The sequence below is a fragment of the Oryx dammah genome, unplaced genomic scaffold, assembly GCF_014754425.2.
Source record: "Oryx dammah isolate SB20612 unplaced genomic scaffold, SCBI_Odam_1.1 HiC_scaffold_8, whole genome shotgun sequence".
NCBI classification, from domain to species: Eukaryota; Metazoa; Chordata; class Mammalia; order Artiodactyla; family Bovidae; genus Oryx; species Oryx dammah.
This window is the reverse complement of record NW_024070192.1, coordinates 43,924,259-43,949,128: the sequence shown is the minus strand read 5'-3', so window position 1 is coordinate 43,949,128 and position 24,870 is coordinate 43,924,259. Positions and strand designations below refer to the sequence as shown.

At 35.4% G+C, this 24,870-nt stretch overlaps 1 protein-coding gene and 1 long non-coding RNA gene across 3 annotated transcripts in view; one reads left to right on the top strand and one right to left on the bottom strand.

The window, feature by feature from the left end:
- Positions 1–21,826, bottom strand: part of SUZ12 (SUZ12 polycomb repressive complex 2 subunit) — a 38,770-nt gene extending 16,944 nt beyond the window's left edge. Inside the window, exons 1-7 of one of the 2 annotated variants that reach the window (XM_040243994.1) lie at positions 21,328–21,826; positions 18,950–18,996; positions 18,801–18,865; positions 14,519–14,587; positions 6,529–6,578; positions 3,304–3,389; positions 1,104–1,335 (exon numbers count right to left, since the gene is read on the bottom strand). In XM_040243994.1, coding sequence (XP_040099928.1) covers positions 1,104–1,335; positions 3,304–3,389; positions 6,529–6,578; positions 14,519–14,587; positions 18,801–18,865; positions 18,950–18,996; positions 21,328–21,601 — 823 coding nt within the window. In that variant the 5' untranslated portion in view covers positions 21,602–21,826. The remainder of the gene's footprint in view (positions 1–1,103; positions 1,336–3,303; positions 3,390–6,528; positions 6,579–14,518; positions 14,588–18,800; positions 18,866–18,949; positions 18,997–21,327) is intronic. The other variant, XM_040243995.1, reaches the window with a different exon arrangement.
- LOC120866334 lies at positions 11–24,561 on the top strand. The gene is made up of 2 exons (XR_005721638.1): positions 11–548; positions 20,911–24,561. It is a non-coding gene; the product is annotated as an uncharacterized LOC120866334 (long non-coding RNA).
- The last annotated feature ends 309 nt before the right edge of the window (positions 24,562–24,870 follow it).

Below are 24,870 nucleotides of genomic sequence, written 5' to 3'. Positions count from 1 at the left end.
TGACAAACATTACTCATGAATCAAATATTCAAGCAAATACACCAGATTTATGACATTTGGACCTTTTACATAGCATATACTCTATCCCAAATGAGGTACACGAAGTTGCAATATAATATCCAGACTTCAATTTTATGTTTTTACCTTATGTGTTATGTTCTTACCTTCTAATATTCATTGACATTATTAACCCCACATCTTACAGATGTTACTGTCTATTCAGAATGATCTTCCCTGCTAGGCAAGGAGAAAAAAATTCCTCCTCATTCATGGTTACTTTCCAAGAACTTCAAAGAACGCCTCAAGACTCAAAGATTATTTTTATCAATGTATTTCTCCACTAACCTTCAAAAATACCTCTATTATACCATGGATCATTTAGCTGCAATTATATTTTATATTTATCTCTGTATTCTAGGTTATGAGGCTTTGGAAGATGGGACTGGATTTCTTAATCATCTTTGTGTCCTGAGCACCTATATGTTATATGAATAGTTACCTCAAAGGTGGATTCAGAACAGTGTGGAGGATAGAAGGATAGATATGTGGTAAGTATAATAAAATGTTAACTGTAGAATCTAAGTGGTAGATAAATAGTTGTTCACTACCAAATTCTTTTGAATGTTCTGTATATATGAAATTCTTCACATACTGGGGAAAGGATGAATTATTTGCTCAGAGACTAATTTAAATACCAATCTTTTCCATCCAGTGTTCAATATATACATTTTTTTTTACTACATGAAATGTTTCACCATATAATAATGATAATTTTACAAATTAAATACCTAGTACAGTACAATAACCAACAGCGTAAGCACCAGGTCAATATACCATAAAATTAATTATCTCAATAGAGATTTCCTAATAAAGGCCATGTTGTTAGAGCACATGCAATAACTTCTAGTTCTGCATCATTTTTCCCTCTAAATAATTATTAAAATAACTAAAAAAGAAATACTTTGTACACAATTATGAGTACTATGAAGAAGTACTACTTCAATCATTTTTACAGTTCATCTTAACCTCCAACAATAAAATCTAACAAAATTATTAAAATAAAAATTACCAAAAATAAATAAATAAAATAAAATAAAAATTACCAATATTTTCATTGGTTTCTCCATTAATCATCCCATTATACTCTCTTCTTCCTGGACGAGTCACTCTAAATAGCAATGAGTAAGACTTCACCATATGGCTGTTACTAGGTTCAAATTCATTACTGGAAACTGCAAGGGATGGGAAGTTTCCAGGTTTTGTTTGATTGAGGTCAGGATTCAAAGGCACCTGCTTTTTACCTGTAGGAACTTGCCTTATCGGACAACTTACATCCTGCAAAGGCAAAGATTATTATATTTATTTATGTATATGCAATGTTAAGAATGATAATAAAACCTCTAATCACAGCTATAGGAAGTAGTTTATGGCATGATTTCCAAATGGCATGCTAAGATTCTAAACAAAGGTCTGAAAATTGTGATGAAGCACAAAGAAAATATCAATCAACTATCTTTCAAATATTAACACAATTGAAGACTTCCTCAATATAATGAAAATAATGATATAGTATCTTATATATAGCTGATGGTTATCTTAAAGTGTTAAGTTAGAAATATAGAACTAAAACCATGCTTGAAGTATTACAACTCATGTAAACTACTCTTTTCCCTTAAATATTCTATTTTTAACAAAGTAACGAATAGGATCATTAAAAATGAAAAAAGATGATTATGATAACCGTGACAACAACCTTAAGAAATAGTAAATCCATATATTGAAATATATTGTCTATAAAAAGTAATATTAATCATCTTATGAGTAATGTTCTGTCATTATATAACTAGGGCTATGCTGAAAGAGCAAAGCCAAAAAATTGCAAGATGCAGACGACCTTATAACAAGAAAATACAGTACCTATTTTAGGTAGCTTCTGTTTTAAAACAAACAGAATACATGCTTATAGTCTTAAAATTCTGTTCTACAAGAGTGTAAAATGGGAAAAATGCCAGTCTCCGTCACCCCAGTTCTTATACTCTAGAGAGGACTAATATTAGCAAGTGGCTGTGCATATCCTTTGAAGAAAATATTTATGCCTTTTCTTAACACAAGAAGGATCATACTATAGTTATAGTCATTTCTTTTTTGCCTAAATAATATATCTTGAAGAATTTTCACATTACTACTTACTGTGTGTGGGGTTTGGGGGACTAGAGAGTATTATTAATTAACCTTTATAGAGTTTTTAATATACACTTACACTGGTATCTCCCATCACTTTGGTCTACTCTGTATCTCTAGCACAGTTTTTACCACATCATCTTACTATGATATTGGAAGAGCATTAGCAACAGGAACCTCTGTACAGACCATTCTTACTCTTTTTTTTTTGGCCTTGCCCCATAGCTCGTGGGCTTTTAGCTCCTCAACCTGGGATAGAACCCATGCTCCCAGTGGTGAAAGTGTCCTAAATTTTTGGAATGCAAGGGAAGTCCCTCCTATTCTTAAAACACCCAAGGACTTCCAAGGCTACTAAAAGTAAACCTACTGGCTTTGGTGGGTTGCCCAGGAAATTTAACCAGTATAACACTTGTTTCTGTGGCAAAATGATTTCATCTTGCAAATAAAAATTTGAAGCAACATATTAACAAGTTAATGACTGATAACGCTAGCAGCTGAATTTCTTTGCCTGAGAGTACTGGTACAAGATAATCCTTCAGGGAAAAACTCTCTCTTAGCCTTTATTTAAAATACCAGTGTGTTTAAATAACTAAGGTGAAAAAAAAAATTAAGAGATTAGAGTAGCAGGAAGTAACTGAATTTATGTCATAAGACGCAAAAAAATAAGCTTCTTCCCCCACATTGTCATACTTCTATAACAAAGTTTTATGCAGATACCTACAGTCAGGTTAGAAAAACCTGAAGACATGGGAGGTTGGCAAAAGAGGTTATCAATTTTACAATTCAGCCATCAACATATTTTAAAGCTTTTAAGGTTTAAAAGTGCTTTCCTGCTGGCTCCGTGGTAAAGAATCCATCTGCCAATGCAGGAAACTTGAGTTCGATCCCAGGGTCGGGAAGACCCCTGGAGAAGGAAATGGCAACCCACTCCAGCATTCTTGCATGGGAGATCCCATGAATAGAAGAGCCTGGCAAGCTACAGTCCATGGGGTCGCAAAAGACTCAGACATGGTTTAGCAACTAAACAACAACCACATAGTTTAAAAACACATATATTTGCATAAACATATTTAATGGAAAAAATTATTCCATTTAGTCCACCAGTATCATTTTATACATCACCTTTCTTTTTTTGTGGCAAACTTTCACAAGCAGGACTTCCAGGGTGACAGAATTTTGTTCATTTTCTGAATTTTGTGTTGGTTTATCTAAACAGAAAAACAATACTTCAAAATCTATTTTAAAAAATAGTACTCATTTTCCTAAGACGTCTGAGAATTTCAAACAAAGACTTTCTATAATGAAGTCTTCTCAGAAGTTTACTCATTTCTTTTCTCCAAGTCAGTTCCAAATTTAACAAATACAGTTAAAGCTTCTTAGTAGAAAGCATAAATGAAATAGTTCAGGAGAGGTAAGACACAAAATAAACATTTTTTTCTTTCTCCCAAAATCTATTAGAAAAATTTCCTAGTTTAAGATATATTTAAATTGAATTGGTTACTATCTTTCATTTCATTTTGAATGCTCAGATGTCTAAACTAAAAGGCTCTCTGATGTGACCAAAGCTTGTAGCCGAAAGGATTAAAGAAAAAAGGATTTCAAAAAATATTAAACATAAGTCATTTATAATACTATAAACACATTATCATTTCACAAGCGAGCAAGCTATTTTTGACCTTTCCCCCAGAATCTTTTTTTTTAAAGATTCTTTCCTCATTTATTACAATTTTTCTTTAATTATTTTATTTTAATTGGAGGCTAATTACTTTACAATATTGTAGTGGTTTTTGCCATACATTGACATGAATCAGCCATGGGTGTACATATGTTTCCCATTCTGAACCCCCCACCCTCCCCCAGAATTTCTTTAAAGCATAAATGGGATAGCAAAAATCAATTAAGTTTCAATAATATACAGAGCTACTATGTTATATATATGTATACACACACATATATATGTTATAGATGAGTAATACACATATATATATGTTATAGATGAATCCATATACAAAGAAATAATCTTTGTTCTGAAATTTTAGGCAACACTCTTTGGGCTTAGAAACATTCTTCTTACTCAGGGTATATACATAAAACACATTTGAATCAGCCTCTTGAAAGCTGTATCCAGGATAAAGATAATTTAACATAGCCAAAATATCCAAATGTCCAAAATGCAATAACAAAAATATTCTCTAAACAATACTCACCATGAAAATAGTACCCTAATAATCTGTGTATTCATTCTAAGCAGTTATAAGTAGTAACTGCTAAACAAGTCTTCATTCAAAAATAAAAGAAAAAATAATATTTTAGGGATCTGGATGTTATTTTTCTACCCTGGTTTCTTAAAAATATTATTGCTTAAAAAAAACTACAAATATACCTTGAATAGACAAGAGAGGCAATATTATCTGCTTCTTTCCAACTTCCACTAATTTCAAAGTTATAATGGGAAATTACTTTCTGGAAACAGAAGTATTGACAGTTTACCTTCTCATTTATTCCAGTAATATCAAGAAAAAAAAAATTTAAGTGAATCTGAGCAACTCTTGAATTGTTCTGTCATGTAGACAGGAAAAAAATTATCATACCATGTGGCAGTTTATGTCAACTAATTAATTCAAGTAAACTACTGTTACTTATATAATATTAGTAAATAGTATTCAACTAATATCCACCAATAATTTCAGTGATGAGTTATTTATGTTTATAGAAGTACCTGAGAACAAAGGGCTAACAAACCTATAAAATTCAAATTATGAGCTTCTAAAGTATTAGAATTCATGTACTTTTTAAGTACCACAGGAGATCAAATATAATGAATGATTAGAAATAAGAACGCTACAAGATGATTATAAATGATTTAGGAGAAAAAAAACATGAAAATGCCACTCAGGATACTTCTATTAAAAAAACAGACCAGGTCTAAGGCAAAACTAGAAGTTAACATTAGCTGCTAATATGATCAGACCAATAGGATATGACCAGACTTCAAATTTCTTACATTAAAAACTTGACTAGTTATCAAACTGTTCTAATATAACCATTCTATTTATTATTACACTCTGTTTCTTACTAAACAATACCAAGGATGAACAACTTGACCTGTTTCTTATAAAGATTTTATTACACTGCATGATTATATCAAAGGACACACACATAAATTTAAGATGGACAAGCCCAGAGGCATTTTATGAATTTTGAAACCAACTGAAACTTTTCCCAGTATGCTTTCACCTTTTTTTAATGAAGTAACATTCAAGACTATGTAATTTTCCTTTTACAATAACTAACATTGATATATCCCATTGGTTAGCAGTGCTCGTTTCAATTGTTATAGCTTTGTACTGGGATGGCCACAAAGTTTGGGTTTTTCCATAAAATGTCATTAAGAAAAAAATTCAAAATGTTTATCCCTATTCCAGGTTCTGAGGCAATTAATTAAAATTCTCACCATCTTTATAATTTAAAGTTTGAAAAATGTTGTAAATAAAAAAATAACAAAATCTAAGAAATTTCATTTTATTAAGTACTTCCCATATTTTCTACTGGTGATTTTTGGAAAGATGAGGGCTCTGAGTTGGTAAGATAATGTTATAGTTTTTTTTAACTGCAATACTTGGAGCCCTAAAAGGTATGACTGAGTTTTTAGAGGTGGAATTTCATCTATTTAGATAAGCTCATGTTTACCTTCAAGAATGAACCCAAAAAATATTATTTTAACAATTTAATCCATTCATAACTTAAATGGACAGCAAGAAAGCTATAAGGAAACCAGGTGCTGAGCACAATCTTATGTATGTACAAGGTTGACCTACAATTTTTAAAAGCTTTTAAGACAGGGTTTTTTATTTATTTTTATAATAGTATAGTTGATTTACAATGTTGTGCCAACCTCTGATGTACCGGAAAGTGACTCAGTTATACACATTCTTTATTTAAAGTAGTTTCTTAAGACTTGTTTCTCAGACAACCTATTTCTTCATGCCTTATTTAAAATACAGACTCCTAAACTCCACCAAAACCCTACTAGATCTGAGGCCTTAGAGGGTCCAGGTATATGTATTTCAAACAAACTGTCAAAATGTTTCCACACAGACTAAGATTTAAGAACTACTACTTTTAAAGTTTAATGAGTTATAAGTTACATCCTCCATATTCCACTACTGACCACAAAAGCCATAACTGAAATTGCTGGGGAAATCCACTAAAGAGAAATTAAATGATGAGGATCAACATCTTTTCCATTAAATATAACTTTACAAATTTACAGTTTTGTGGGGGTGTTTTGCATTCACAAAGGTGTGCTACTGTAGACTGCCATTAAGTTTACTTTTAAATACATACCATTTTTGTGGAAGAAACCAGTAAATGTAAGCTGCAGATGAGCTGACAAGCTAAACAGAACAAACAAAAAATTTTACTACTTTAATATGCTATAACAAAAAATAACTTAGACTTTAAATATAACACTGAAATCAAAGCTACTTCAGCTAATTTATAAATATTTGGCTGTCTAATTCTTAACTCCATTCAAGCCCAATGCCTCCATGCTTTCCGTGTTAAGTCTGACATCCAAAACAGTGTGTCTATACACACTGAAATACAGACACCACACAAATAGAAAAAACACCAAAGAAGCAAGGCAGAAAGAGACCACCAAATAAAAGGCAAGATAACTTATAGTGCTTTAATGTTCTACCTGTAAAACGGGGACAGATTTCCCTTCCCATCCCTCTAAACAATAGGTGAATCCATGCTACTCAACTCAAGTGTTTTGTGTATTTTCAAGCTACAGAATTTCAACCTCCTTAACAAATGATGCAGAACCATCACTTTCTACTTTAATGAGGGATGAAATACACAATTACAAATATGCTATCAATTTGTTACTTACTATTCAACATGTCATTTTCACTTTTAGTTTAATAAAGGAAGCAGAAACTATAATGATCCTTTTGTTTCAAAAACTATTTACTACAATGGAAAAACTATTAAGTTGGGATAAATAAAAACATCAACAGGCTTTTGTAGTAGCTTTAAACTGGCAAAGAGCAATCTATCTTTAAATCAGGAGCCATTCATAACTTTCCAGAACAGTTTCTGTCATGTGATACAGACACCAGATTATAGAGGGCTATAGAGAACAGATGTTGGCAAAAGGGAAGCAGTACTGAACCCTTACTCAAGAAATTTACTAGTGTAAAGAATCAAAGTAAAACAGTAAAAGCACAATATGGTTCAATAAAGGGTACCTTTTTTTTTTTTTAAATGATGGTGACAATTTATGCATTCATATAACCAGAGGGGAACAGTTATATAAAGACTTTGAGGCAAGAGAGCGTCGAGGAACGAGCAATGGACAGAAATGAGGCCATATTACTAACAAGTTAGTTCTGTAACTGTGCCTAGGACTCCAAGTATTAGCACAATAGGAGGTTAAGAGAGATATTTCAAAAGAAGATGTGAGGATGCCTCTATTTTCTAGTGAGATAATCCATGAAAGTGTATGCTAAAAAAATACAGGGTGGGAGTCCTGAAGGGCATTTCTAGAACGGTACTAAGAAAAGTAAGCTAGGATATCAACAACTAACAAAATGACTATGAAGTGTAAGGGTTCAAGCAGAGTTAAAAAGCATAAACACAAAGGAAAAATTAGTAACTGTAACTTAAGTATCAAGAAAATTTTTTTTCAAGTACATTGAGGATCAACTGTAAATGAGCTCAAAGGACTTTTTCCAAGGTGATGAAAATGTTCTATATCTTAACTGTTGTTACGGTTACACAAATGCATACAATTGTCAAAATTCAAACTATATACTTAAGGTGAGTGTATTATACCGAATATTAATTATATACCAAGTTGATTTTTAAAAAGTATATATACCATCTATAAACTCTACAAACCATTTTACTAAAAGATAGCTAGCATTTTTCTAGAAAAAACTGCTCCATAAACGAAACCTTATAATGCAGAACAGGTGAAACTCCAAAATAAAACTGAGAAACTGAGAGAAATCTTCCAGTTTCCACATGTTATAATTCGTTAAGTCACAACTAGCCTATCCTATTCTTAGTTGCTTCAGTTAAACCTACATACTAAAGGCCAGGTTAATTTTTCTTAAAACATCATTTTAAATGAATCAATTCTTTCTCCAATTTTCTAATGGGTCCCCAACTGCCAAATCTTTTGTCTAAGTGCTGTCTGTGATATGGTTCCTATTTCTCTTTAGCCCTACTAAAGCCTCATATAAGAAAGTAGAATAGAATGATAAAACAGAGGCAAATCCAAGTTTGAATTCTGGCTCCAGTTATTAGCTGTGACCTGGTATCTATAAAATGAAGATTGGGAGACATGGGTAAAAGACTAAAGATATCCATCAAAATACTTGCTTCCCCTTCTACAAACACCCCATCCCCAATCATCCCAGAGCTTAATTTCCTTTATAAGCACTTGTATTTACCACTTTTTGTCACAATTTTTTCATACATTGTCTTTTAACATATCAGTGTCCTTTGTATCTAGTAATGTCTTACAGAAAGGCACTCAACAAATGATTTTCAAAAGGATAATGATGTCCTCCCTAGAGTTGTAAGATTTTTAAGGTCAGGGATCAGGACCCATTATATTGTGGTACTTCTAAAATTATTTACATTGTTTTTATAGGAAATTTGATCCTAGGTTCCAACTGTGAAACAACAAAAATACCTTGCATTGATCTACCCCAGAAAACACTTTATATTAGTGTTATTCAAAACCTGGTCTACCCACTGAGATAATTGGAGAAACTGTTACCATGCCACAAGGCAAGATATTGAGAATTAGACTTTAACCATTTTTATAGAAATTTAGCATTGCCATGACATCCAAGTATGTGATCAATATATTTTACAGAAAGTATCCATCTACAAAAGATTGGAAATTAAAAACAAAAAGGTCACCACAGGATGGTTTGAGGCACAGTTTTAAATGGTACATTACAAATTAAATGAGATGGCAGATCCATTCAGCCACCATATAACATTGTTTGAGAAAAGGAATTCCAAATTTCAATTAACCAGCTTAAAAACAAATTTGGAAATGTGATTTGCTATGCATAATTTCCCCTAAAAGTAAGCACTTTTAGGGAAAAACACTCCTAAAAGTAAACACTGATATGTGCCTAGAATACAATGAAACAATGAGGCCAAGTTGATCCCTTTCACAGGTGATTTAGTCCAAGGAAAGAGGACAGTTTTCTCTCACTTTCTGATTTACCCTTTTCCCTCTCTTGTGGCTACTATGTCTACATCTTAATTGGTTAAGCTGGATCAGGGGAAGGGAAGAAAAACACGTAGGCCTTGTCAAGCCTATCTGGTCTTAGGTAGCAAAGAATCCAGCTTAGATGATCAGAATAAGATATCAGATAAGGATTTGGTTCATCTTCGTGATGTGTTTCCTATTTTTATCTTCTTAGGAAGAAAGCAATATGCGAACAGGAAACTAGAGGGGGAATGTGAAATTTTGGGATAAGATTTTAAGCCCAAGTAATTGACAAGTATCTGACAATTGTAAAGCAGAATAAGGTTAAGTAAATTTAAATTCATAAGAGATGAATATTTTGAGATGAGATTCATGTAGGAAACTCAAATTTTAGGAAGAGATAGATCCCACAGAAGGATCAACATTTTTATGCAGGAAAGAAACCAAGATGAATGCCTCAAATTTATACATTAATCTGACAGTGGCAGGTTTAAGACTTCATTTCTAGAGTCATAGCTATATGACCTCAAAACAGGTCAAGTGTGATGATAAGCTAAGTTACACTTAATGTTATGATGTAAACATTAAGACGACGAGCATTTCTTATTAGTATACTGCTTCACACTGTAAACTGTGTGTATCAAGCTGTTTCTAAAAGATGTTTATTTTCCTTAAGACTTAAGTAAAAAGCTGCAGTAGTCAGAAAAAAAGTCAATAAAGATATGATTGTTTTTGGGGAAAAAATCTGTTCTCAAATACCTAGATTTTAAGACTCATATATGATTAGTGGTGAATGATAAGGCACCTTCAGAAGTACATAGGCACAAAGAAATTTACAGCCCAGACTCTAAAAAAGGAACAATTAAAACTTAAGTCTGAAAGGATGTTGATATGAAAACAACTTCAAAACTTACAATCAAGACAAAATTGTTAAAAAAAAAAAAAAGAGAGAGAGAGAGAAAGGGGAGGAAGACATCAGATCCTATTATGGTGGAAAAAAACATATACTCAACTTAAGAAGCAGCTTGAAGTTTTAAAAATGCAACTAAACCTACAAAAGAGGTGGCTAGAGTAACACCATTAATGCAATATATCTATTTAAAATAATTTACAGCTTTCTCAGGATAAAGACCCACAATCTTAAATAGGCTACAAGGTTCTGCATTATCTGGTCATGGCCATCTGCTCTAGTCTCATCAAATGTCATCTTCTCTCTAGTCAGCTACACTGCCCTCAAATGATGTTACATTCTCTTTATCTAGAATCACCTACCTGCTCACCCTCTATCCTCATTTTACTCCTATATTCATGTTTCAAATCTCAGCTTCTTCCTTCAGGGAAGCTCTCATTGAACATTTCTATTCCCAAATGAGACTCTCAAACAAGAGCTGATTCTCCTGCCTCATACAGCCATAGTTTCCCTATGTGTCTACTTTTACTTTCCAGCACTTATATTTATTATACAATTATGCCTTTTTTCCCTAAATGCTGATAAACTCCAGAAAGGCAAGGTCTTCATCTGTTTTGGTCACCATTACATCCACTAGGTCTTAGTAAAGTGTCTGGGACATGGTACATGAAGGAAATGGGAATCCCAGAAAAAAATAGATCCAAATTTTGTTACAGTACAAGAAGATGATAAGAAAAGGAAGATTACTAACTCAAAAGTTTAGGTTGTAGTAACAACAACATAAAGTGATGGAAGGCACTTTACCTTTTCAACCTACTAAAAACACAGGCTTGGAAATATACCTAGTAGATGTTCTACTTCAGTTATCTTTGGAAGGAATTTTTCCAGCTACTAACAGGACCAGGAATGGAAAATGATTAAGTGGAAATGCTTCTAATTTGACCACAGGAAATATCTCTGGAAGCAATTCCAATCTGGAAATCTTTTCATGCTACCTTTCAGTCAGTGGAGATGCACTTAGAAGTCTGGAGTTGTGATTAGAGAATTCCCAAACTGGTAGGATTAATAGCCCAAGAGACTCCCTGGGATCTTGCTAAAACAGAATACTACAGAAAGATCAGAAATTTATACCAATGAATCGTAGTGCTTGGTCAAAACTCAAAATAAGTTCAAAATCCACAATATACTGGCAAGTCAGAAATAAGAGATGGAGAGGACAGAACATAAAGTATTATATCATAAATTCTTTAAAAAGAAAGACATTTTAAATGTACATAACCACACCAGAAGAGCAAGAAGAAAAGATTAGGAAAAAATAGAGACTAGGGATGTGACCACTATGAATTTCTAAAATTTGCTAATTGCTATCGAGTTCACAGAAGCCATTGTACAACAAATGAAATAATCTTCACAGTTGGTGGGCATTACTATTGAGTTTTAAGGTTACAAATGCAACCCTGATCTACTGTCACAAATTGACTGATACCTTGAAGAAGTGAACACTATGAAATACCCCATGTTTCTTTTTTTCTATCAGCTTCTCCCCTAATAAATTTCTGCCATTATCTGTGACAAGTAAGATAACCGTAGAGTTAAAGTACAAAAGACAAGAAAGATCCTTCAACACCAACTTCATTTTGCACAGATAATGCCAGGAATTTGGTTGTTTTTAAGTCTCTACAACTGTGTTAAATAGATCAGGCATGTGACTGTTCTAACCTTTGGGCTGTAGTACTACAGTATCTAGGGTATCTCAACAGTATCCTGGAACTTTGGGGAATGAAATGCATTGGGTTTGAGAGTGGAGACATTAAGACTATTGAAGTACTGAAAAAACATGAATTCCAATGGAATATATCCCAATTGTAGCTACTGAACAAACCCAGGATCCAATTAAACTGAGTAAGAGCTTTATGTTTTAGATAGTACAGAATAAAAATATAGATGGGAGATACTTTATTTGTACATGATTTAAGATTTTAAGGTCTACTAATTAATTTCATGGAACAACAAAGATTTACCTTGTTCTCCCATAAGAGAATTTGACAATAGATCTTGCAAGCAAGGTTTTATAGTGCTGACATTATATACTGCTGTCTAGGGAACTTACAATCTATGTGATAATAAAGTTTAGTAAAACGGCAACATTATGCCTAATTCGAGATGCAAAATACATTGAAGGAATTTAGTAACATAGGGCCTTGCGGGTAAACTTAAAATGAACCAATTTCTCAGTTAACTTTAGTGACTCTGGGAGCAACAATGAGACGTTCATAAAGATGGAGTGTGTGTGGCGTGGGGCTTGGGGGATAGAACATCGAATACAGTGATTCAACACCTCATGGGCCTGAAGAGCCTTGTTGAGTATTAAGCAAGCATGGTCAGCTCCAACACAGATAGGTCTATTTAAAAAGATCTTGGGGAGCTGAAATGACCAACTCACTGGTCCCAGTTAGATCCTAGACTATTTTTAAAATTACAAGCAGGAATTCTATGCAACTCTCTGAAGTTTCTGTGACTTGGTCAACAATACCCGTTACAGTACTGGCAGAGTTGTTAAACTCATTGGGTCAAAAGGAATATAATTATTTGGTGAGTACCAGTATAATAATCTATCTTCTTCACAACACACACTCTAAGAGAAGTTCTGTAATATTTATCAAAGCCAAGGTCACAATGAGATAATAGTCACGTTTAGCAGTGATGAAGGTAGAACTTTGATGGGGGAGATGAAGAAACGTTCGTTTTCCTCTTTTTGTTTTCACTCTTCCTTCTCACACAAGCCTCAGAAGACCTGAGGGCAAACTATTAAAGTGTTTAGGAGAAAAGAAGTGAGGATGTATGGTCAGGCTCTGACTACAGCTTCACACTTTAACTACAAAAGGCCCAGAGGGTCCCAAAAGATCTTTCCAGGGCAGGTGAACAGGTAGGATTTGGAATCGAAATTCAAGCAAAGAATAGAGGGTGCATGCACAGAGCATATTTTCAGTCTATATAAACCAATACTGTAAGGTATTCCTTGGGCAGTAATCCATTAGGTAAAGATTTGGGATCTCAGCTTCTAGAATGAACCATCAAAGTGTATTTACAAATCAAGTCTGCTTAGATAGGGAAATATAAATTACGCTTCAGTCCTACAAGACTGCAAACATTTTTAAAATGAGATTTAAAAAAATTCAAATAATAACCAAAATGAAAAGGCAAACTTAAAAGCAATTACAAAAATGATATCTCTTGGTCACAAAGATGAGATACTATAAATAAAGCATCACTGAGTTAACGTACATCCTATCTAAATTGGTAAGGTATGATTTAAAACTTCAAGAGAAAAAGAAAAATCCATGTGGCCGTTTTCTCAATTCCATTTTTTAAAAAATCTAGTATTTTTAGTTCTACATTCTCCCCTAAAAGTAGTCAATGAATAAACAAATACCACCCAAGTCCTTGTTTCTCTTTAGAATAATACTCAACTTTCTTTACTTATCAAAGAGTAAGTAGATACCTACCGTCTAGGATTGGAAGCATCTGTCTAGCCTAGGGAGATATTAAGCTAACTGGGAACATTTAGGGATCAACTCTGGGAATCATATTTGAAAACACACATTAAGGTTCTGTCCAAAAGGCCAGGTTTCTGAAACTATCATGTGATAAACACATTTCAAATATAAACTACAGTTAAGAATATTTTGTCTGAAGGACGTCAATAAGAGGAAGGATGAGAAAGGGAAAAAGAGGGCCTCTCTCAGAACTGTAGATGATTCCTTAGAAAAGATGTGGTCGTGTGAAGCACTTGGCACAGCACCTCAAGTACAGCTGAGTACACCAGAAACATGAGCCTCCGTCTTTCTTCAGATGAGGTAGCAGGATTAATACTAACTCCAAAAGTTACAGAAACTTTGATTCAAAATGCAAGAAATAGTACAGAAAAATAATAATGAACAGAAATGCCTTAGAAAACAGTGAGTTTCCAACACTGGAGATATTCAAGATAAGGCTTAAGAATGGAGTCTCTGCCAGGGAGGCTACAGAAGTAATCCCTGAATTGTGTATGAGTTTGGATCAGATGACCTCTAAAGTTCGCTCTAACTCCTTACAATATTGAGGTGATCACAATGAAAATGATCACTGTACTTTTTTTTTTTCCTCAAGTTTGTCACTTAATGTAAACTGATAGGTTATCTTACCTATGAGATTCTTGCTCTCCTTTCATTTTCTCTACTTTTGATAACATATCATCAACTTTAAATGTTTTCCTGGAAGAAACAGATAAACAAAATAATCACTTCTCAACTGGGAAAAACAAACAGATTATACTTTATTGTCACTAGAATAGGCAAACTGGGTATGTGATTTTTATTTTTAATAAGATAAATTATGGATGGTTAGCCATAACAATGAATACTATTGAGACAGTGTGTATTATAATACAGCAAACAAGCCTTCAAGTCCCATTTCAAAGGCTAACTTTTCCATGAAACCTTGGGTAATTAATCCAAAACTAGAGGGATTTCTCCCTACCTATGGAACTTGGTTTATACTTATTTTGACATTTAGTCTCCTAAATGTGAAACTTGAATAAATATTTTATTTCTATTAGATTGTAAATTCTAAAGGGCAGAGATTCATCTTCTTCAAGGAAAGCCACATTGTGCTTGGCATGTTGCCTTAATCTTGGTAGGTGCCAAGCATCTGTTGGACTGAGCCAAACAAATGCAAATTATGTATATTTTGAAACATTCATATTTCTATTAAGTAACCTGACAAATATGGATATTCCATAAAACATATGAAGTATAGTAAAACACCCTCAAAGATGAGCAGCAATGGCTAAAGTTAAATATGTCACTGGAAAGAGATGGTTGTCACCATCATGAAAAAAACTTTGAAGTTTAAAGGACATACCATCAAATCATAACAAAATCATCAGCTTTTTAACTTAACAAGAGAAAAAAGTAGTTTTCCACAAAATAGAAACTTAAATTAAGAATAACCACACCCTCAGTAAGTAATTTAAGAATGAATGGATTCTAAAATAAGCCTCATCTTTGTTCTTAAGGTAATCTACTATTTACATTTTTTAGAGGCTAAAAAACTAGACTCATATATGTTAATGGGAAACAAATATTTCTTATACTCCCTTCAAATTTAGAACTCAAAAAGATTCATGCATTCCACATTAGTTACTTTGTAAAGCTTGAATTCAGATACTAGAAATTACTAATATGCTCATTCCTCAAAAACAGCTATTGTACCCTATAATAAAATATCAGCAGAGAAATGTTGATGTAAATATATCATAGTAAAACACTGATAGGAAGAATAGAATTGATATAACCTATATTTCAGGTGAATAAATAGCCTCCATTAACAAAAGGTCTTTTTTAAAAAAAGCTTCTCTCTTTACCTTTAGAGTTACTGAAAACCTCAATATTAAAGTTTCATCTGATAAAGCACAGGAAGAAGTTCTTTAAGAAGGATGGCAATACATTTTCAATCTCCATAGATAAGAGAGAAGAAAGAAGAAAAACCTATGATTCTTTTAGGCTAGTTACAAAGAACTTTTCAGTATAAATACTGAAATGTACTACTGAGGAGGTTGTAAAGTTTCTGAAAACTTTTAAGAATAAAATGTTTATCTTTGTGTAATGATTAAGAAGAAACCTTGTCTGTAGGAAGAAAAGTTAAGACTGTGGGTCACAAGGTTCATCTCTTCCAACTTTATGGAGACCGTTCATAGGAGAACTGAGTATTAACAACCATTTGAAATAGATCAGATCATACAAGCAACCCAGCATTCCTTAGGAAAAACAAAACAAACCATATAGGTAACTACATAAAAGGAGCCTCACCTCCCAACACCAAGTATTTCTGTTTTTTAGAAAGGTGCTGCTCCTCTAGCTCAGATTTAACAAGGGATATAGTTATCAAAAGGTCATCAAAATGGAGAATATTATTAAAATTCAAGAAATTTCAGGAAATTTTGGAGGGAGGATTCAGAAGCAGCTTGCATGAAACCTAGTAAAATGGGCTCAATAAGACACCCTTCCCTCCTCACCAGTGTTTCCACTGTGCCAGGGTAGTGGCAGCCTATAAAATTTGAATACCTCTATGAAGTGCAACAAAAGTAAAAGACTTTAACAAATATACTACATTTAATCTTACACCTGCATGTCAAAAGGATTGATAAGTATATTCCAACAATGAATATTATGTTGTTATAATGGTACAAAAGGAGTTCCCAAAACATGGTGAGCAAAGGGATAGTACTAAAAGCAATTTTGTAAAAGCAGTTTCAAGAACACTGTGAACAAAGACCACAACCACTGGGCTAAATTCGTCACCTTCCAAATTCACTAACTACTTTGAAAAAGACAGCACTCACTTGAAGATATTAAGTTATATAAGTGTTAAAAATGAGTCAGTGTCTTATATAGGCCAAGCATGCAACAAAAGAATAAAGTGATTCCTAATGCATTCTTACATGGAAAATAGACTAAATGGAATGTGTATGTCTCTTGGCTAGCAAACTGCTTAGAAACTGTCCCAAAAGACAATTTTTCACCTGTGGGGTACCAAATTAAGAAAATTCACTTCTACACTCAACTTCTAGAATGGCTTCCACTCATTAGCGGACAAGAGAAATGAATCCCACAGACAGTCTAATAAACAATTATAATGTATTCTTTAATCCACTTACAGATTAACTCAAATTTACTTTTAAAGAACTTTATCACTTTAAATTAAAATCAGATGGCATTCCAGATGATAACTGCAGTAATTTTTTTTTTTTTTTGCCACATGGCAGCATCCAGGATCTTAGTTCCCTGATCAAGGATTGAACTCACACCCCCTGCAGTGCAATTACAAAGTCTAAGCCAGGAAAGTCCTCTAGATGATCTCATTTCCATATTAAAAATATTGAAAGAAAAATTTACTACTTAATCAGATCCTCCTACTTTTTATAGAGTAAATCAGGGTCTGCAAGTTATGGACCATTGGCCAAATGCAGCCTACTGTCTGTTTTTGCATAGCCTATAAACCAGAATGCTTTTTATAGATAAACATCTCCAAGTAATTTGATAATAGAGAACTCTAAATCCCAATTAGGTTAAATGCTATCCCCTCACCCCACTTTGCAAAAATAAAAGAATTCCACATTTCTCATTAGTAGGCATGTATTATAAAACACTGCAGTAGGGAATTCCTCGGTGGTCCAGTGGTTAGGGCTTAGTGCTTTCACCACCGGAGCCTAGGTTTAATCACTGGTGAGGGAACTATGATCCTGCAGGCCATGTGGCCAAAACGAAAAAAAAAAAAAAATACACTGCACTCAATCATTATATTTTGAATTTCATCCATAAAAAAATTTGTTGACATGTTTTTTCTTTTTTGTATAATACTTATATACTACCTAATATCCTCAATTCTGTTTCCTGGACCACAAAACCTAAAATATTTACCATCTGGTCCTTTACAGAAAAAGTTTACTGAACCCTGGCATACAGACAGGTAAAGAACTGACATATTTAATTCTGCTGCCTAGTCTATCATTTTCTTTCTAGTTATTTACAAATTTGACAGTTTTCACTAGTTAAATACATGTGCAGGCGTGGGCACAATCGGTGTGCGTGCTCTCTCTCTCTGGATCCAGAGGGATTATCAAAAGACAAATGGTTTCAACATTTCAATCCTTCAAAATACATCTAGATAGAGCTATAAAACTAAACTGTCTTACCATAAAAAACATTGATACTTACATAGTAACCAGCAGGAGTCTCCAAAGGAGTTTAGTTTCAAAGTTTACTGAAAACCTTAATGGTTTTCCTAAGTCAAGACTATAACAATACCAAATGCTTAGTAGAGATTCTCTCCTTTAAAGTTTTGTTCACTTGATATGCTCAGTAAATAACCATGGGCACAGAACAAGAAACTAGCATTCTATAATTATATACGGTTAAATGTTAAAAGCAAAAATAAGCTCTCTGACACCTCTAGATTTCACTTTAAGACTAAGTAATTAAGAAGTTTTTAAAGACATTCCTCCTATTGACTTCAAAAGTATTTCCCTTTTAATAAAACCACCAAAAATATAAAATGAGATTTCTTTATTGTTAGAACATAAAAGAAATACTCAGACATTAACTGGTAAACTTATGTATCAAAGGTAAGTTCCCATGAGCCCTAATTTAGTAAATATTTAAATCAACTCCTACCAAACTTGAAAAAAAATATTAGCACAGAGCAAAAACATCAGTCAGTAAAATCACTTCATTTACTTCACTACTAAATCATTTCTATCAGGAATAAACTGGCAATCAACTGGGATTTACAAAAGTGGTTGCTTTGCAATCAATTCAATTACTCTTTCACTTCAGTTTTCATATTTAACCTCTCATTAGAGATCGTACTTTAAAACAAAATTTTAACATGGTTTGATCAACTTGAAATAAGATTCATAAAATGTACCTTTTGATGTTTGTTCTGGAGTTTCGATGAGACATGTAAGTAAGAGTTCTATGCAAAAATATTGGCTATAAAAAAAGTTAAAATATTCAAATTAAATAGGTGAAATTCTAGGAAAAAAATAATGCTGATCAATTTTGTTGATTACTTACCGCTATAAGATTTCGTGTTCGAAGAAATCTATAGATCTGCGTTGGTTCTAGGTAACAGAAACAAAATCCAAATGTTATCTAAATTCACTCATTAGTTAAGTTGTTAAGAAAATACCAACCCAGCCCATGTTATAACCAATATAAACTAATCACCTATATGAAAATCATGTACTGAATATTTACATCAAGAAAATTAGTATGCACAACACATTAAATGACATTCAGTCTACAACACACATTCACAAAATGCATCTACATTTATTTTAAATTTAAGGTACTCTATAATCTTGTTTTTAAGCCTTGCATATCTAAGGCAGCTATTTTTAAATGAGTTTGTATGCAGAATTGCAGAGAAGTAGTTATATTCATTTAACTTAGTTAATATAAACTACTAATAACCCATCTCTTTCTAAAAAGTAGCTAAAATGAGATAGTTGGATTCTGTAAAAGAACTCCATATTGATGCCAATAACAAAAATGAAATATTCACTTTTTAACTGGTCTTTTCAAAAGTCTATCCAGTAGTCAGCTCAAACAGAATACAACTGTTACCTAGATAGATGTCCCAATACAGATATGAACAAAATTAGTCAGTACTGAAATCTAAAACACAGATCAGCTAAAATTTTCATTGAATTTATTTCTAGCTATAGTTGAAGTTTCTATTTTGCTCAATGAAAATATTACCTCAGTATGTAAATACTATCGCAGCACATATTTTTAAAGTAATAGATTCCCAGAATGTTTTTAATGCTGTTTAGTTAAATTTGTTACAAAGGACGTAGGTTATAGATAGAAAATATTTTATACACAAATACCATAATACCAGTTACATTAATGACATGTTAGTAATATATTTCTTTAAATAAAGCAATATAAAAATGACTGTATTAGTAAATACATCAAAGCATATACACGTCTCAGAAACTAAGATCAATATTAGAGAAGAATCAAGTTGTTCTGTGACCAAATCTTTTTTTTTTTTCCAAATCTAACTCATAATGACAGTTCATCTCTACAAAGCAGACTCATCAGAAAGCAAGATAGATAAAACTTTCTTCGAGGATTTGTCTTCTCATGATGTTTAGAGAGAATTTTTTAAATTTCCACTCAATCTTTAGTTAGCTAAGTTTTAGTCTCAAATCAACTAAAAGGAGATGAGATGTTTTAGAAAGCGTACAAACATGTAGTATGTTTACTGTCATCACTGTGCTTTAGTATTTCCAACTGAAAGCCTCTACAGATTTCCGAAACTATATTAAGGAAACGCGAGAATAATGTAAATCTCTCTCAAGCAGGTTCAATACTCATTTCAATAAAAACTGAAATTCCTTGTATTAAATTTCAATTAGAATTTCATGAAGCACTAATGAGAGAGAATGAAAGAAGGGTATTAAACAATGTAATACATCTTTCCAAGCACAGCTGATACCATGCCCTCAACATATGCCACGGAAAATTGTAAATAAAGACAGTGAGTGGTAGAGCTGAGTTTATTCAAGTATCTGTAAGACATCTAGCTGTTAAATATCATCCAGATACAACATCCACACCAAAGCAGAGAGGAAAATAACCAGGACGTAATATTCATTAAAGAACAGGGCAGGTTACTCATACTCATGCTGTTTCTTACAAATTCTATTGTTTGTTTCCAGACACCTTGCCCCCTTCCTAAATTAAGTCGTAGCTTTGCCCCCGAAATAGACCTTAAAAACAGAAATTGACATCAGAAAATGTTCTGAAATGAACACAAACACAACGGGCAGAATTCCGAGAGCGTGTCTAGAGAAGCCAGTTGCTTAAGCACTACCTGTCTCAGTTTACATCCCCCTTAAATGGGTGGAAAGATTTGAAAGGTTTAGAGCATCAAAAGGTGCCATGTTAATGTGCAGCACCAAGTTCTTGCGAAGGCATTTCAGACTGACAATTTGGTCGATTTTACTGCATTCCTCTCTTCACAGGCTTAATTTTGCTCTTCTGAACCTACAACCGACAGCCTTGTACTTGGAGTACGGAAGGCATGAAAGAAAGCAAGAACTAGTCCTGTACCGCAGATCCAACTGTTCAGTTCAACCGTGACCTCCTCACCTAAAAGCAGCCTGCCCTTAACGCGGGGCCCCACGGCCTCAGCTCGCGTGTAAATCTTTGGGGAGGCACGAACCTCACCTGGACCCCTTAACCTATCTCCCCCAAAGCCCTCAGACTTCGAGCCCTCCGTGAGCCGTAACCCCCGAAGGCGGAAGAGCCCCCTCAATTTCGCCCTCCACTCCCGAATCAAACCGACTCCAGGAGACGAAGGGGGTCCCAGCACGAGTGTCCCGGCCCCGTAACGCTGCAAGAGTGGCGATTCCTGCCCTCAAATCCTCCAACACACTCACTCTCAAAGGCCTGGAGGAAAAGCTCGTGGTCAGCCTGGACGTGCTCCATTTTCGGCTTCTTCACCGGTAACACCGCGGCCCCCGCCGCTGCCGCCGCGGAGGAGGAGGAGGAGGCCGAGTAACTGCCGCCGCCTCCACAGCCCCCGCCACCGGATTTGCCGCCCGACGCCGTCGCCGCCGCCACCGCCGCCGAACCCCCGAAGCCGCCTCCCCCGGACCCCGCGCTGGGCCCCGAGCCGCCCCCTCCCCCACCGCCGTGCTTCTGAGGCGCCATCGCGGTTCCTGCCTCCTCCCCCCGCCAGCTACCCGCCGGGCGGCCCCGGAGAGTAAGCGCCTGCAATACCAACCGCTCACCCCAGCAGGCTCCGGCGGACCGAGGGGGGAAGGAGGAGAGAGGGGAGGAGAGGGGAAGGGAAGGGAGGAGGAGAGGAGGGAAGGAGGGAGGAAAAAAAAAAGTGTCTCCTCCTGAGAACCCCGCTCCGCTCGAGAGACCGCTCACCCTAGCCTGGCCTCGCTCCGCCCACTTCCCCCGCCCGGCGCTCTGATTGGTCGGCGGGAGCGCGCGCCGCCCGGCCGCCCAGCCCGTTGGCCCGCGGATTCCCCCGTCAGTCACGCGGAGGCGCTTCTCGCGGAGGCGCGGCTTGGTTGGCCCGTGCGCGCTGCCGATCGCGGGCCCGGCCGCCTCTTTGAACTGAATTCGCGGGAAAATTAGGGGTCGGAGCGGCCTTCCTGCTGGCCCCGGTGCATTCTGGGGAGAGAGGGACCCAGCCGAGCGGCTTAGGGAGCCGTTTCTCGCCTTCTGAGCGTCGTCAGTCGCCGCCCCCGGGTTATACAGGACCCCTGAGGAGAGGCGGGTCTCTGAGGAACTGGGGGGCGAGGGCCCTGTTAAATGAACCGAGATCCTTGCTGGATCGTCGAGTCTCTAACTTCACAGGAAGGGGCCTGCCTGGGGGTTTGGTCGGGTCGGGTCGGGTAGCTTCTGGTCTAAGGGGCTCGCGGGGCGGGGATCGCTTCCTTGGTCCCTTCGTCACCACGTGCCTCAAGCCGCCCTTGGCCGAATCCCACCCAGCGAGACCCAAGAGGACTGGGGCAGCCAAGGGCTTGCGGCTGCTGCTCTCGAACGCCGCAGGGCTCCACCAAAGGGAGCGATTTCTAGGGAGCTTGAATGTCCAAAAATCAAATGAATAAAACGATTTTCTGAAGGTGCGGTGAAGCTTCAGGATGCTTACTGAGAAAGGTTGTGGCTTCTCAACATGTTAGAAGTAAAACCTAGATATTTGATCCCCGGACACCAGAAGAGTTGTCAGAGGGACAAACTAGATGATTTTTTAGAAGTATCTACACCCATCTTGAGCATCTACTCATTTTGCTCTCAAAAACTGTAGAGGGAATCCGGTGTTTCGCCTGTCTTTTGAAAAGAGATGCGTAGGCCCGATTCAGGCTTCCGGTCCGGACTGGTTTGGAGTCGAGCTAATACTCTGAGATTTGAATTTCAGGTTGGGCAATATGATCTCTAAGGACGTCCTTCCAGTTGAAATCCTGTGATCTTGTATTACATTAAAATGAAATATTATCGTCGAAAATTGCAACCTATAAACATAGATCCATTTCATACTTCCAATTATATTTTTTAAATGCTTGCGTTGGGCCCTTTATAGTTAATTTCAAAATGTTGTTTACGAAGCAGGCATCTTTGGAATGGTTATTTAACCAAAGCGCTGGTTTTATCAACGCATTTTCTACTTAAGAAAGTGAGCTCTGCAGATTTTGCATGTAGTATAAAAGTTGGCATTTCAGAAACACATCCAAAAGTAGGTATACCTGTTGCTGGTTTTTAAGTAGTCTATTTTTTTATTCAGACAAAAAGTTCAGAATGCTCTCCTGTATTATACTGTTCTGTACTCAGTATTTTTTTTAGTTTCCCCCTGCCAAAATAAAGAAGAGATTTTGTTTTGTTCTTTAGGTTTCTGAAATAACCCTTTCCTAGAGGCTTGTGGGGTATTAGATCTTGCTAAATGGCTGATCTTTAGCTTTACAAGGTTAGAAAATGAAGTTTCATCAATTCAGTCAAGGTCTGGAGTACTAAGCATACTAAGCAAATCACAAAATATCAAGTTATAAGCCTAAAGGCTAATTTGTTAATTAAGAGTAACTGACAAAATTACTGTCTTCATCATTTAGGAGAATAGGGTTCTCCTTTTGAAGGGGAGGGTGGAAATACAGATAGAACCAAAGAGGTTATGGTAAATCTTCAATGACCAGAGAAATAGAACCAAAGGATTTGGGATGTTGGTAAAGAGTATTTCGTTTAAGAATGCCATGGTATAGCATTCTAGGCTTCACCCTGGGTGTAGTTTTAATGTACAATAGCTAACCAGTGTACTGATCTTGAGAATCAAAGCTATCCATGCTATGGAAGAGTTGTGTAACACATTCTCACTTTTTGTATTCTCCTTTGTCCAGAATGTATGTAGCATACTAAAAACTCCTTATAACCTCGAACAAATTAGAATTAATTGAGGGGTTATCTTGGTCACATCACTATCTTCTTAATCAGATTATGTTCCATAGATAAAATGTTAATAGATCAGCTCAAGGCTGGTCACTTCTGTGACTAGGTTGTTTTGTTATTTTTTAAGTTTGGTGTGGCAACTGTTTTTGAGACTGGTGATGCCCATTCAAAGACAGGTATATATTTAGTCACCGGCCTCACAGTGAATTTGAATTGCTTTCAAGGGTTTGTTTGTTTTGGCTTTCATACATATTTGGAATTGGTAAACCCCTAAAAAGCAAAGGCCACTGACCTTTTCTATTTCCTAGCACCAGACTAGATATGTGTTCAAGGAAAGAATAGCCATCATATTGACCTTTACAGTTGTGAGTATTCTTTTATGTATGTTATCTCAATTTGTCATAATGATCCTATGAAGCTGTCATTATTTTCATTTTACAGAAGAGAAAATAGGCTCAGAGAGGTTAAGTCACTTGCTCATTTAGTGGCAGAGATGTGACTTGGACCCATCACTTCAAGATTAAGCATTGAGTCTATTAGAGTAAGCCAATAAGAGCTATATCAGAAGAAAAAGAACGTTTAAGTCTCACTTTGAGGGAACTAAAGTTGTATTTGCTGACATGTTCTGAGAGAGAGATAATCAAATTGGGTTTTTAAAAAGGAATGACCTCCAATGTAAAATATTAATAACCTTCCTAATAAAAGTTAGTATGAAAAAATAATTTCAACAGTTCTGTTTGAAACTTAAAATCAAAAGTTTGCATGTTTTTCCCTTTGTCTAGAAAAGAAAAACATAAGAACCATGGAAAATTCACTGTGTATTAGGGGTTTTCATAATAAACCCCTGATTTGTGTGTGTGTATGTGTTTATCTAGGTTTAACTAGATATAATAAGGGTGGTAGTAAGGAATAGTTAGAACCCCTGGGACAGAAAGAAACTTGACACTAATAACCTGAGGGAGGAGAAACCACCTGAGACACAACAGAAATATCTAAACCTGAATTTTGGGAGGCCTATAACTGGAGATAAC